This window comes from Ruditapes philippinarum, unplaced genomic scaffold, assembly GCF_026571515.1.
Source record: "Ruditapes philippinarum isolate M1 unplaced genomic scaffold, ASM2657151v2 ctg678_1_1_1_1, whole genome shotgun sequence".
Taxonomy (NCBI): Eukaryota; Metazoa; Mollusca; class Bivalvia; order Venerida; family Veneridae; genus Ruditapes; species Ruditapes philippinarum.
The window spans coordinates 60547-75202 of NW_026860349.1; the positions used below are offsets into that span (position 1 = coordinate 60547).

The 14656-nt window shown below is 32.2% G+C and overlaps 1 protein-coding gene across 1 annotated transcript in view; it reads left to right on the top strand.

Moving 5' to 3' along the window:
- The window catches only part of LOC132759737 (WD repeat-containing and planar cell polarity effector protein fritz homolog), a 31377-nt gene extending 22722 nt beyond the window's left edge, over nucleotides 1-8655 (top strand). Inside the window, exons 16-26 of the mRNA XM_060751560.1 lie at nucleotides 2-93; nucleotides 770-871; nucleotides 1653-1758; nucleotides 2413-2527; nucleotides 2999-3122; nucleotides 3730-3793; nucleotides 4254-4344; nucleotides 4739-4848; nucleotides 5169-5368; nucleotides 6853-6955; nucleotides 7975-8655. Of these exons, the coding sequence (XP_060607543.1) occupies nucleotides 2-93; nucleotides 770-871; nucleotides 1653-1758; nucleotides 2413-2527; nucleotides 2999-3122; nucleotides 3730-3793; nucleotides 4254-4344; nucleotides 4739-4848; nucleotides 5169-5368; nucleotides 6853-6955; nucleotides 7975-8013 (1146 nt within the window). The 3' untranslated portion in view covers nucleotides 8014-8655. The remainder of the gene's footprint in view (nucleotide 1; nucleotides 94-769; nucleotides 872-1652; nucleotides 1759-2412; nucleotides 2528-2998; nucleotides 3123-3729; nucleotides 3794-4253; nucleotides 4345-4738; nucleotides 4849-5168; nucleotides 5369-6852; nucleotides 6956-7974) is intronic.
- Nucleotides 8656-14656: the final 6001 nt, after the last annotated feature.

A 14656-nucleotide genomic window follows, 5' to 3' on the forward strand; every position in this document is an offset into this window, starting at 1 on the left:
GGTGTTTGACATGGCTCTATCACCACTGAAGATACAATTGCTAGCAGAAGAACCTAACCCTCACCGATTTCTGCCAACTAGCAAATTCTTTAAGTGAGTAGCCACATTATTTACTTTTATCCAAGATTATAAAGAAATTCTCCAAGCTCAAACTCAGATCTCAGGTATTTGATTGGTTAGAAACTGCCACAGAATGTACACAGATCAATGGAAATCCTGAGATTTGAGACTGAACTCTGGGGAAAAAGTTTTATAACCTCAAGGCCAGCTTTGAAATTGTAAAATGAGCCTGTTTTGGTTTGCATTGGGAACTAGCTGTTGATAGTTGTAGTAATTATGTGAAAAAGAAATCACTGCAGTAGAGCAGCTAACAGTTTAGAGCCAGGTGATACTGCATGGATAATGATCATGCAGGCTGAACTGGCTCTGTATGTATGGAAAAGTGTTTATTGCAACTACAGTGAAACCTCTACAAAGCCTGTGTATAACTATAACCTCTATATAACAATAGAATCATATCTTCCCATACTAAGATTTAATATTGAATTCAACCTCTCGGATTTCTAGAGGATCACCTCTCACCACCAACCAAAATATTTGATTATGAAAGGGTGACACTCTGCAGAGATAATACTGTATTTATCTAATTGACAGTGATGAAACACATTCGTCAGGACTATTTGATTATAAAATGTGATTGATATAATCTTAAAACTATTGTGATATTTTAATTTGTAAGGAAAACATTGATATATTAAATATTTTACAGAGCACCACCTCCCTTGAGAGAGATACAGTGGTGCCCTTTTGACCCCCAGGCAGCTGACTGGACAGGTGACTACACAGATGCTCTAGCTGTGGTTTATGACAGGTAACCTTTTAAAGATTATAATGTTATCATTATAAGTAGTTTCTAGATATTTATGTAAGGTTGTACATTTTGTGAAGTTATTTACCAAACAGCCCGGCAATCTAGGAGTGGTTTGTAAAAAATCCATTTCTTTGCTTATCCATCTTGTGTTTTCGTTAGTTTTTCTCATGCTGGAAATTTCATCTGCCATGGTAGGGGTGCCCGGGTGCCATATGAGTCATGTGCTTTAAAAGGACATCATTTTGACACATTTCAGAGTGAAACAGCATGACAATGATGATGTCATTTTGTCTGTATGACTGAACTTGTAACTTCATACACCAATTTAAGAAAATACACATAGTAATAATGATGAAATGACATGTTTGTATTTAAAATACATTTATTGAGATAAGCTGTTTAAGATATTGTAGAATATGCAAGAAAAAATATCTGACATGTGTTTGCAGTTCACATCAGAATACCTGTTCCAAGGGTACTCACCCATGTATGGCAACTAGGCTTACCTTGTTTCTATCTCATGGGCAAGATACCCTTCATCTGATGGCAAAACATGACAGATATTGTCATAAATTTTTTTAATCTTGTGTAAAATAATAATTAATAATTAAACAAGTTCTATAGAAAAAAATAATTGCTTGTGATTTTTTTTCATAATTTCTTTTTTCATTAAGACTTGAAAATGATAATTTTGTAAATGTATTGAGAATTATCTTTAAAGACATATATAATTAAAAGGTCTGAAAATTGTATCTCAGCTATCCATATTTCATACTTACAGAGGTCCTGTTGGTGTACTGTTAATGTCACTGGGTGTAGTTAGCAGGGAGAGACTATCTTGTGTAGAACTTGTGAAGGAATATATCAGATCTAAACAGATAGAAGATGTATGTATAAAATGATAATGTACAGTTAATGTATGTTGTACCTGTTTCATGCATGTATGAAAATTTAATAAGTACACATTGTATAAAAGTAACAGCCAAATAATTTAATGAACATCTCTTGACTCTGTATCTGATCTGATCTTATCTTATTTCATGTTGGGTTGTCTTGTCTAATCTTATCAATAGAGGACTGATAACTTTGTGAAAAGGATATTTATTTAATATTATTTTTTTCAAGAGTAATTTCTCAAATAGTTTAAAATTTCTGAATTTAACTGTTTTCTTTGTTACTTCTGTTATTTTCTGTATGTACCTATTTATTTCTGACGGGGAATTGAACTTACCATCTTTCTTCATTAATAAAGCCTGAAAGTCACCATTTAACCTTTTATTGTTTTAATCTAGTCAAAAACATTTTAACTTACTCTCCGAACACATTTGGAGATCACAGTGTTGTACTGAACTTTTGATATGTTACACTTTGATACATCTGTAGTCTTGTGAAGCTATGATTTGGTTTGAGCTTCTATTCAGTAAACAATACCTGTTGATTACCTGTTTATCACTTGTTCTTTGATCTTAACATCCGATGCACGTTTCATCAGCAGATCTTTTCAGCTATTACATGTATTAAACATGACTATTTTAAAACAGGCTGTGGCATTGTTGTGCTCTATGAACTGGGATATAGATGGCACCAGTTGTTATACATGCCTCACTGCTATAGTTACCCACCTCCTCAAGATGCCTCTAAATGCTGAAAGGGAAGGTAACTCAGTTTTATATTGCCTGATACTAAAATGTACTTAGTGCTCTCCCTTACATAAGAAATTGTAATTTGAATTATGAAACATGACATTTATATAAACCTAGGCATAATTTAGAGAAGGTTTTTTTACTGAATATCTATATTAATAGTGAAGAATGACATTCTGGGTACAGAAATCAAAACAAGTTGATATTTAGTATAGCAGTATGATTTCTCTGTTTTATCATGAATGGCAGCTCTGAATTTAGCCATTAAATTGTGAATTTTAAAAATAAGCATGTACTTGTCTTGACTTATTTATTACCTCTCTTCAGTTGACAACTCAATTAAGAAAATCTAATTCTAAACATATCAAGATCATCCAAGAAAAGAACATGAAACGAGGCTAAATGAACAGAATAAGCCATTTTAATTATTTTGTAACATTCATAAACTTCTGATAATTTATGGTTTTTGCCTTTTAAATTACAGTTCATCTGGAAACTGCACTTGGTACATTCTATCTTCCGAAGAGACCGCTATCAGAGATGACCATATTGGATTATAGAGATCCAATTAGCAGGCTGGCTAGACGATTCTTTCATCATTTACTAAGGTGATCATTAGGCATAATTTTATATATTTGTTTATCATTGCTAGACATACATATCTGTTTATCATTACTCAACATACATATTTGTTAATCATTGCTACACATTCATATTTGTTTATCATTGCTAATCATACATATTTGTTTATCATTTCTAATCATACATATTTGTTTATCATTTCTAATCATACATATTTGTTTATCATTGCTAATCATTCATATCTGTTTATCATTGCTTATCATACATATTTGTTTATCATTACTAATCATACATATTTGTTTATCATTGCTAATCATACATATTTGTTTATCATTGCTCAACATACATATTTGGTTATAATTATTCGGCATAATATTTGTTTTGTCATTCTCGACATACATATATGTTTATCATTGCTAAACAAACATATTTTTTTATCATTCTCAATAAATATATTTGTTTATCATTGCTAAACAAACATATTTTTTTATCATTCTGAACATATATATTTGTTTACCATTGTTCGACATAATTATGTACTAGTTTAAAGTAATCTTGCTTTTTTTTTTCTGGCAAGACTGATGGAATTGATAACTTTTCGAACTTCAAAATTTAATGTTTATATATTTTCAGATATGCAAGGTTTGATAAAGCTTATTTGCTCGCTGTGGATATTGGTGCTAGAGATTTGTTCATGGTATGTTTAGTTTATTTAACTTTTGTTATGAATTGAAAATAAGTTTATCTTAATTATGCCATTCATAAATTGATTGATTGAAAACATATAAAATTTAACCTAGGCCAAAACTGTGGCATAACATCTTTATACTAAAAGTATGAGCCTTCATATTTGGATCTCAGGAGCCCAGTATACTCTGACACAATATTTAACACATTTAGACTTGACCTTGATTGATCCAATTGAGTACATTTACTTTGATTGGTTTATACAGAATTTATTTTATTTCGATTGTGTAGGAAGCTATAAGCTTAAAGACACACTTTAGAATCCTTCCTGGAACTAACCAGTACTGAGCAATGAGTGTACAGTTTCTTGCTCAAGGAAACAACGACTTGCCCCTGATGGGGTTTGAACCCATGCATTTACTTTGATTTTCAAAGGTAAAGAAGAATTTTATATTGTGACTGTTTTGCAGGATATTCACTATATGGCACTGGACAAGGGAGAGAATGCTTTAGCTGAGGTGGCAAGGAAAAAGGCAGAACAAGTTGATTCAGAATCTCTAGGTTAGCCAGTATATAAATAGTATCAATTTACACATTGTGTGCTTGCTAGCATTATCAAAAGCCTTCACCTCCGGTATAGAAAGTTAATCCAGTCTGTACATCTGGTATAAAATGTGAAACCAGTCCATTTGTGCAGTCTGATATCACAATTCACTGTTTGTTGTGGATTTTTATTTTGATACTTTAATCCATGGAAACTGTTAACACTAATGGACTGTTCCAAATTCAAAGATGGGTAACTCCATTATGCAAGGTTCATAGTGCAAATGCTAGGTTAGTTTGGTAACTAATAACTAGATACACAGGAAAAGTATAATAGTGCTTTGACTTTATACTACATATTACATGCTAAGTTTTAACACTATAGTTATATAGTAATATTTTTAATTTTCAGACAGCTTTGAGGATGAGTTACCAGGAATGGAAGGACATTTCTTCCAGCAACATAATGGTTCAACTGTAAATCTGCAGCGGACAGGATCTGGTAGTAGAAACAGGGAAAATGTTAGTGTGCAGTTATCTATTTTCTTTGAAATTCTTACTTGTTTGAATGATGTATTATTGAATTTGACCATTTATCCTTTAGCTGCTGTCCGTTGCATGAATTAATTGTTTATATGACCAGTAATCTGTGAAGACGGACTCTGCTACTGTATTTGATCTTTTTGGAATCCTGCATGCATCTTTAATTACTAGCCTCAATTTTTATAATTTACATAAATAAGTACTATATATATGTATGATAAAAGAATAAAGAACGCTTTTACCCTAGTAGCTTTCCTTTATAAGAGTTAATATTCAATGTTTGGCTTGCTGTCCTACAGATTCCGGCATCAAGACAACATCCTTGGCAACAGGATCAAAGGTCACCACAGGTCACTAGAGCTCCATTGACCTTTCAACAAAGTTCATCAGGTGGTCAGTCTGATCAATCTCATAATGCTTCACCTAGAGTATCAAATAATTCATCACAGTCAGGTCAAAGGTCAGGCAGAAGAAGAGTGCAATATAGTGACCAACAAATGTAAGTTATTTTTTTATAAGGTGAAAACTACAGATTCTGTTCAAGTATCTGTGTTTGAGAATGAATAATGAGATAGAAGTCCATTCAAGACAACATAATTTTTGCTTTGTCAATGAAAATGTAATTATGTGTCCATGTGGTGTAAGGTTAGACATATTAATTTTATTCTATGATTTCTGTCTTGTCTGAATGTTACAAATTGTGTCTGGTTTTTTGTTTAAATTTTCATTCCTTGAAAACTTTGTGTAGAAATATTCACAATTATATGAGATAATGTATCACATACTTCATCTTGGTCTCATGACAGAATTGTTTCGTTTAAATAAATGTTCTAAATCTATTCGTTTGTTGATATAGACCCAACAACAGTAGTTGTACTTTTGATAATGATTTTTAGCTTGACTATTCAGCAATATACTCACCCAGATGTTGATATCACAACTTGGTTAAACTTTTAGTATGAGTTGTAATCTTCAAAACTACTAAAGGAAATGGGTTGAAACTTGACACACATATTTTAGAGCATATATTATAAGTGGTAACTGTCTAAGACATGGATTTTGACAGAATAATGGCCCGTTTTGAAATCACAAAATTTTGATACCTCCTTTTGACATTCTTTTTAGGCTTATTCCTTCTTTATATTTAAGTATATTTTAATTGTCAAGCGTTTGCAAAATTGTCTACACGGATATGAAATAACTAAGAAACATTGAATTGTCACATTTTGTATTGTATTGTATTTTACGGCACTGAAATGACATTTATTGATTTTAATCCGAATGAATTTTGAATATTAATTCTTAAACAAGTATAGTATTTACCAAAAATTGCAAAACATATTAAAAACAGAAAGAAGAACCATAACTTCAAAAATGTTGAAAATAGTAATGAATAAGAAATGTACATACGTTGTCTCGATATTACAACACGTAGGGTATTTAGATATTATAAATCCGTAGTTTACCCTATTTCACTATAACGGCCGGTGTAACTAATTCATAGAAACGAGATTAATTTAATCACATCTTACTGCGTACATCTCACGGAATTTACCGAACATTTATCTAATATTAATATATTCTGTGCATTGACCGTATAATCAGTATGGAATTGACAGGTTAATAAAATCAAACAATAAATATAAATTTATTTATAAAAAGCATTATGAAAACATTGTTAATAGTTCATTTAGTCATTTACATGTATCTCCCCTAGACAATAATAGTGCATCATTTTATAAAACAAAATACAGAAATTAAAATAGCATACCTATTCTAAACTATTTTAGATTATATCCTTTGTGATTATAAAACTCTTTCTGAATTGTTATTTGAATTTATGAATTAAAAGGCTTTTTGAGTAAAAGGATTAAAAGGCTTTTTGAGTAAAAAAGTAAAGAAAAGCTTTTAACCATACGGTATTCATCAGATAAACGTATCTGTTCTTTGATGTTAAAGTTTTTCATTGTTATAATATTTCAGGAATCAAGACTTTGATGGTATAGATTTAAATTCTGATTTTATAAGAGATTACACAGCAGCACTGAATGAAGGTGGAACTTCAAACCAAAGTAATGGGCAACAGGTTAGATATTATTGTTTCCGCAATTTTAGGCATTATTCTTTCCATATTTTATTCCTTTGATTTATACAATAAGAATTTGCTCTTAATGTTATCCTAGACAAATTCTCATTTGTTTGCCTTTTTTGTGAATTATTTCTCAAGTATAAAAGCAGAATCAAATTAATAAGAAAGTAAAAATATATCAGAGCTTTGCAAAGTGTATGACTTACAAAATAGTTAATAATATATCAATGTGACATTTGTATAAAATATGGAATCACCATTTATAGGGAATGAAACAAAAAAGATACTTAATTAAATCATGCGTTGCTACATTAATTAATCCCTCGGTGTTAAATTATGTTCCTTGACAATTAGATAAGTGTTAATTAACTTCAAGTTAATGAAACTAAATTTGATTATTAAAATTGCCATAAAGGACCTTCATCGTGTTATACATAGGAAATTTGTTTATTTAATTTAGGGTGCCTTGTAAAATAATATTAAAGCATGGTATGGTGTTCTGATGGGCAGTTATATAATCACAAGGTTGTTAGGTCTGAACGATTAATTACAAAGAATTTTAGCAATTTTGAAGTATTTCTTTTTCAAATGCATCGTTGTATAATATAGCACCGTATGGAGTTCATATGCTCAGTAATATAATCACAAACATCTTTATTTTTGTACTGGGGGGGAATTAGAACAGTGTGTGCATTGCATACCTTCAGCCTTCATTACTTATACAAATGTACAGTAAAATCTCTAGAATTAAAATCTCTAGAATTAATGTATTTAAATGGACAAGCTTTATTTAGGTATAACATTGTATTCCACATGTATGACACAGCTAAATTGTTAAAATCTGCATGGTTAAAATGCATTAGAGCATACATATATTATGGAAATCAGGAAAAAATACCAGTAAAAAGAGAGTCTGGTTTAGAGGGGGACAGTTTAGTGGGGGACAAGCATTATCCTACTGTATTAAAGTAAAATTAGAACAAACAGTAATTGAATTAATGTCTTGTTTATTTCAGGAGGATGGAAGTAATGTGATCCATTTTGGTGTGGTATAATCTCAGGATGTATATACATAATATTTACTGTAACATTTCTGTGATATTCACCGTCCATATTTGACATTCCAGTTGGGACATTTATACTTATTTTTATACATAAATATATCTTTATTTTTTATTATGAAATATGAGTAAAGTTATATGTAACTTACAATGATGGTTTAAATATTGCATTTTTGTATTGATGTGTTCAAAGACCTTGAGAGTATGCCATTTAATATTCAAGCACTTTGGCATCGATGTTAGTATTCTTTAGTATACATGTATTTAAATCCAAGCATAAATCTTATACTGGACATTATGAGATATATAAGAGATTTTTTTTCTAATTTTTTAGTTTGGGTAAACATGTATATAGCTGAGTACATGGGTCAATAGGATCCAAACTGGAATTAAATTAATGAAGTTTAATAAAAAATGACAATAAGCTGATGAGGTTCTTAGATATCATGACGGGATATGTTTCATAAATCAAGAATATATATTTATGGAGATTTTTTGAAGTTTTTAAAGATAAAGCTTAATTAGGAAAAAAAAGTGTTACACTTCTGAGGCTCTTGAAATTATAAAGGCAAAAGACTGAGAGCTCATGTATGTTGTAAGAATTTTGTAGGAGTTTTCAATAAAAAGTAGAAGATATGTCTTTCTTTTATTTTGAAAAAAAACCCAAAAAACAACACTTTGATATTGCATTCTCCTTAATAAGCTTATTAGTGGTGTTCTTACTTGATTGTCAAGAAACTTCCCCCACACCTTATGAAAGAACATCTAATTAAAGATCTGTAATCTGAACACATTAATGTTTTCTTTCCTGTATAGAATCCTGAACTGCCGAAAAATACTTGGACATAAGTAAGATTTTGAGGTATTGAATAAAATGTAAATACTCCCAATGTCTTTAAAACATTAAATATCAACTTTTATCTGTTAAATACCAGCAGTAAATGTGAAGTCTGTGATATAACAAAGTCTTTGCAAAGAGGTCACTTTACATTTTGCTGTGTCTAAAATCTATAAAATTGCAAGAGACAGATTACAGCCTTTAGCCAGACAAGTTCTTTACACATAAAGGGGAAACATATTTAAATTATAAAAAAAGGTCGCATTACATTTTTAGCTCACCTGTCACAAAGTGACAGGGTGAGCTTTTGTGATCGCTTTCCGTCCGGCGTCCGTCCGTCGTCCGTCCGTCCGGCCGTCCGTCCGTCCGTCCGTAAACTTTTACTTTAAATGACATCTCCTCATAAACCACTAAGCCAATTTCATCCAAATTCACGGAATGTTCCTTTGGTGGTCACCTTTTTAAAAATGTTCAAAGAATTTAATTCCATGCAGAACTCGGTTGCCATGGCAACCGAATAGAAAAAACTTTAAATTCTTCTTTTTAAAAAACGAAAGAGCTAGAGCTTAGATATTTGGCATGAAACATCTTCTAGTGAGTGTCTACCAAGATTGTTCAAATAAAAGGCCTGGGTCAAAAATTGCCCCGCCCCAGGGGGTCATTGATTTTCCCTTATATGTATATAGTAAAAACTTAAAAAATCTTCTTTTAAAGAACTCAAAGAGCTAGAGCTAAGATATTTAGCATGAAACATGTTCTAATGGGTGTCTTTCAAGTTTGTTCAAGTAAAAGCCCTGGGGTCAAAATTGGCCCCGCCCCAGGGGGTCATTGATTTTCCCTATATGCATATAGAAAAAACTTTAAAAATTTTCTTTTAAAGAACCCGAAGAGTTAGAGCTTAGATATTTGGCATGAAACATCTTCTAGTGAGTGTCTACCAAGATTGTTCAAATAAAAGCCCTGGGGTCAAAATTGGCCCCGCCCCAGGGGGTCATTGATTTTCCCTGTATGCATATAGTAAAAACTTAAAAATCTTCTTTTAAAGAACTCATGGAGCTAGAGCTAAGATATTTAGCATGAAACATGTTCTAATGGTTGTCTTACCAAGTTTGTTCAATAAAAGCCCTGGGTCAAAATTGCCCCGCCAGGGTCATTGATTTTCCCTATATGTATATAGTAAAAACTTAAAAAATCTTCTTTTAAAGAACCAAAAGAGCTAGAGCTAAGATATTTAGCATGAAACATGTTCTAATGGGTGTCTACCAAGTTTATTAAATAAAAAGCCCTGGGGGTCAAAATTGGCCCCGCCCCAGGGGGTCATTGATTTTCCCTATATGTATATAGTAAAAACTTAAAAAATCTTCTTTTAAAGAACTCAAAGAGCTAGAGCTAAGATATTAAGCATGAAACATGTTCTAATGGGTGTCTACCAAGTTTGTTCAAATAAAAGCCTTGAGGTCAAAATTGGCCCCGCCCTAGGGGGTCATTGATTTTCCCTATATGTACATGTATATAGTAAAAACTTAAACAATCTTCTTTTAAAGAACTCAAAGAGCTAGAGCTAAGATATTTAGCATGAAACATGTTCTAATGGGTGTCTACCAAGTTTGTTCAAATAAGAGCCCTGGGGTCAAAATTGGCCCCGTCCCGGGGGTCATTGATTTTCCTTATATATGTGTATATCAAAAACTTAAAAAGTATTCTTTGAAAAAACCTAAATAGCTAGAGTTAAGATATTAAGCATGAAACATCTTCTAGTGAGTGTCTACAAAGTTTGTTCAAATAAAAGCCCTGGGGTCAAAATTGGCCCTGCCCTGGGGTCATTGATTTTCCTTATATGTGTATAGAAAAAACTTAAAAAAACATCTTTGAAAAAACCCAAATAGCTAGAGTTTAGATATTAAGCATGAAACATGTTCTAGTAAGTGTCTACAAAGTTTGTTCAAATAAAAGCCCTGGGGTCAAAACTGGCCCCGCCCCAGGGGTGTCATTGTTTTTAACTATATGTGTATAGTAAAAACTTAAATCAAAGTGCTGCAGCACTGAATGCGACGGACATGCAACTGGATAGACATTTTGGCTTTTTTTAGAAAACAACAAACAAAAATAAAACAGAAAATATATAACAGAGAAAATTTGTTCCATACAAGTTCGAGATTTTTAGAGCAATATATTTTGTGTCCCAATCTGATATATAGCTAATTCAGACTTTCTACTTTCAAGCACAGCATTTAAATACAGCATGAAATTTATGCCTAAAAACTCTGGTCAAACTTGTAAATCAGTGTCCTTATCGATTTATTCCAAGAAATGATATGTAAATAGAAAAAAAAACTGTCAACGAAATATTTCTAAAATAAAACCATGCAAATAAAGCATAATATATTATACATGTGAGAATGTTATTTAGAATTGCTTCGTGTTATAACATAGTGGGCATATAGACAATAAAATTTAAGTCATTTGTATTTTTATTTCTCTTGGATATGTCTCATTAAAAATATTTTTGGTTAAAATCATCAGCAATTAATAGAATCTAGTGTATTTTTCAAGATATTTTTTATTTACAAGGGCCAGCTAGAGCACATAGTTTTTATTTTAATTTAAATGTCACTTAAGCACTACGGTGTTTAGTTGTCTTTTCATTTTCACACTAAATTCCATTTTCAACTTGTTTGCTTCTCACAATAATTATTGTATAGAATTTCTAAAAGTATTGCATGTAAACAAAGTAAGTATCCACTGGTTTCTTACATGCACTAATCGCCTGTCCGAAAATCAGCACAGGTGCAGCGCAGAATCTATTTTTAGAATAGCGAAGGTTTACTCATATCGTGACCTAGAAAAATATGTAAACAAACCACAAGAATCGGAAGTAGAACTGATATTATAACTTCCTTTAATAAAGATTACCATGAAAGACTACATGGTGGTAAAGTGTTGAAAACCCCTCTTGTTTCATGCATTTTCAAAAACAGATATTTATACTAACCATTGTACTGTATCTAATTTATTAATAACTGCTGAATATTCAGCTAAACCCGCGGTATGAGTCACGAAAATAGTTCTTCTTTTATTAATGCGCGAGTTATTCTAGAGTCACGAAAAACTTTTGATTTGTTAATAATAATGTTTTGTATAATGTAGAAATATTTATTTCCTACTAATAATTTCTTGGAACTCAGAGCTTACACCTTTATTATAGTATAATTTGCTGTCCTACTTTTTCGACAGCAGTAAATCGTTTCGGCAGTAATTTGCATATTGCGCAATAATACTACGGGACTACAACGTTTTTATCAATCATTTACGTTCATATTTTAACTTCGATAACTTAATTTGAAATTGAAAAGGCTAAATATGGAAGATTTTAAGATATCCCGACAAAGTATGGGAGTTTTAAAGGATAAAATTCATGTACTATTTCTTGGGCTGTTAATCGGTTGAGGACACTTTGCGCGAGTGTAGCAGACGAAATCCCATGTAGATGACTTAGCTCTGAACGCGCCTGAGGGCGCGTCCGTCGCAAAAATCTTCTTTAAAAAACACAATGAGCTACAGCTTAGATGTTTAGCATGAAACATCTTCTTATGGGTGTCTACCAAGTTTGTTCAAATAAAAGCCCTTGGTTAAAATTGGCCCTGCCGGGGGTAGGGGAGGGCAGATCATTGTTTTTCATTATAAGTGTGTACATCATGAAACGTCTTCTTATAGGTGTCTTCCAAGTTTGTTCAAATAAAAGCCCTGGGGTTTAAACTGGCCCCGCTCCGGGGGCCTACATACAGGTGAGCGACCTTAGGGCCATCATGGCCCTCTTGTTTTCTGTATTGTCTGAAAAGACAAAATAACTGTCTTTTTCCTGTTTCATTATTGATGTGAACAGCCATCCCTTTGGTACACTTCAATATTGTTCTCTTTAATATTGTTAAGTATTGTTCAAGATTAATGTGAGTGACTATTAATTACCCATATATGTTTTATGGAAAGATTTTTCCAGACTTAAAACTGAAATAAATGTGTCTGGTCTGTACACTTCTTTTGGTATATACTTGTTCCGAAAACACGATAAAGAAGTCATTAGTCAAATAAGAGTAAATTAAAATGATAGTGTGATCTATACTATCACTTATTTTGCACGAATCATCCAATGATAACACTTATCTTGCTGATAGCAAAGGTTTCTATTCATTCAATTAATGCCCAACAAGACCAACCGGCACATCTGTCAATAGTTTATATTGTTCGCTGTTCAGCCAGTGCATATTTTGAAAATTTCCCTAAAAATTGAAAATGGCCTTGTCCAGACTAAAAAATGAATGAGTCAATTTATGATTATCAGCGAAGTAATGGTTCAGAAAAAAATCCTTTCATTACAAACATGACAAAGAAAATTCTCGTCTACTGACGGCAGTCTTACTAAAAATGATTGCATTTTGTAACCTGAGATCAGCTTTCAGTGTTTCCGTCTAGACTTGGAAATCATAAATATGTAAACACTATCACTTGTGTTACATTTCCTTTTGTTGCCATGGTTACAGTGCGTACTTGTCGGCAATTATAAAAGAAAAGTTCATATTTCATTTAGCAGTTTTAGTCATGACTTGCAGTTTTCAAGTCACTTAAATAGATTAAGAATTTCGCTATGTTATTTACATACAGTGCAAGAAAATTTCGAAATATTTTCCTTTTAAGCATTCAATCGATTAGGGCAGTGAGAATATCATACTTTCACCTGAAGTATAAACTAATAAATTAACTTAGAAAATACACGTTGGTTGTTAACACATTAATTTGACAATAAAGAATACAATGCCAATATAAATTAAGGTATAAAATTGTGTTCATTAAATATCAGGCAGAATATAATTGATGCACTTAAATGTCTTGAACAGGATAAAACCATATCAATGTCAGTGCAAACATGCCTATAAGTGTTTACACACAAATACATAATCCAATGCTTGCTTCATTAGCCGCCTTCACATATCTCTAGGATTATAATCGGAGATCACTTTTCAAGGTCCATACCTCTGGTATGGACTTTGACAGACAGGGTCCAAATAAATGAAATTAGACAGTTCTTGATTTAAGTTTTGCATGCAACAGTCTTCAAAGCTACTGAAGGTCTTAATTTTTATACCCCCACAAACGAAGTTGGGGGGGGGGTATATAGGAGTTAGCTTGTCGGTCGGTCCCGTCGGTCGGTCCACATCATGGTTTCCAGACAATAACTAGAATTTGGAATGAGGTATTGCTATCAAACTTGGTATATAGCAATCTTATGTAGAAACTCCGGTTGGTATTGCATTTGGACCCCCTGTGGTCAAGGTCAAGGTCACCGTTACTAAAAATAGAAAAATGGTTTACGGACAATAACTACAGTTAGGAATGAGATATTGTTATCAAGTTTGGTGTATAGCAAGCTTATATAAAGACCTGGGTTGGTATATCATTTGGACCCCCTGGGGTCAATGTCAAGGTCACCATTACTAAAAATAGAAAAATGGTTTCCGGACAATAACTAGAGTTAGGAATGAGATATTGTTTGATAAACCTTGGTGTATAGAAAGCTTATATGAAGACCTGGGTCTGTATTGCATTTTGACCCCCTGGGGTCAAGGTTAAGGTCACCGATACTAAAAATAGAAAAATGGTTTCCAGACAATAACTAGAGTTAGGAATGAGATATTGTTATCAAACTTGGTGTATAGCAAGTTTACATGAAGACCTGGGTTGGTATTGCATTAAAACCCCCTGGAGTCAAGGTCAAGGTCACCGTTACTAAAAATAGAAAAAATG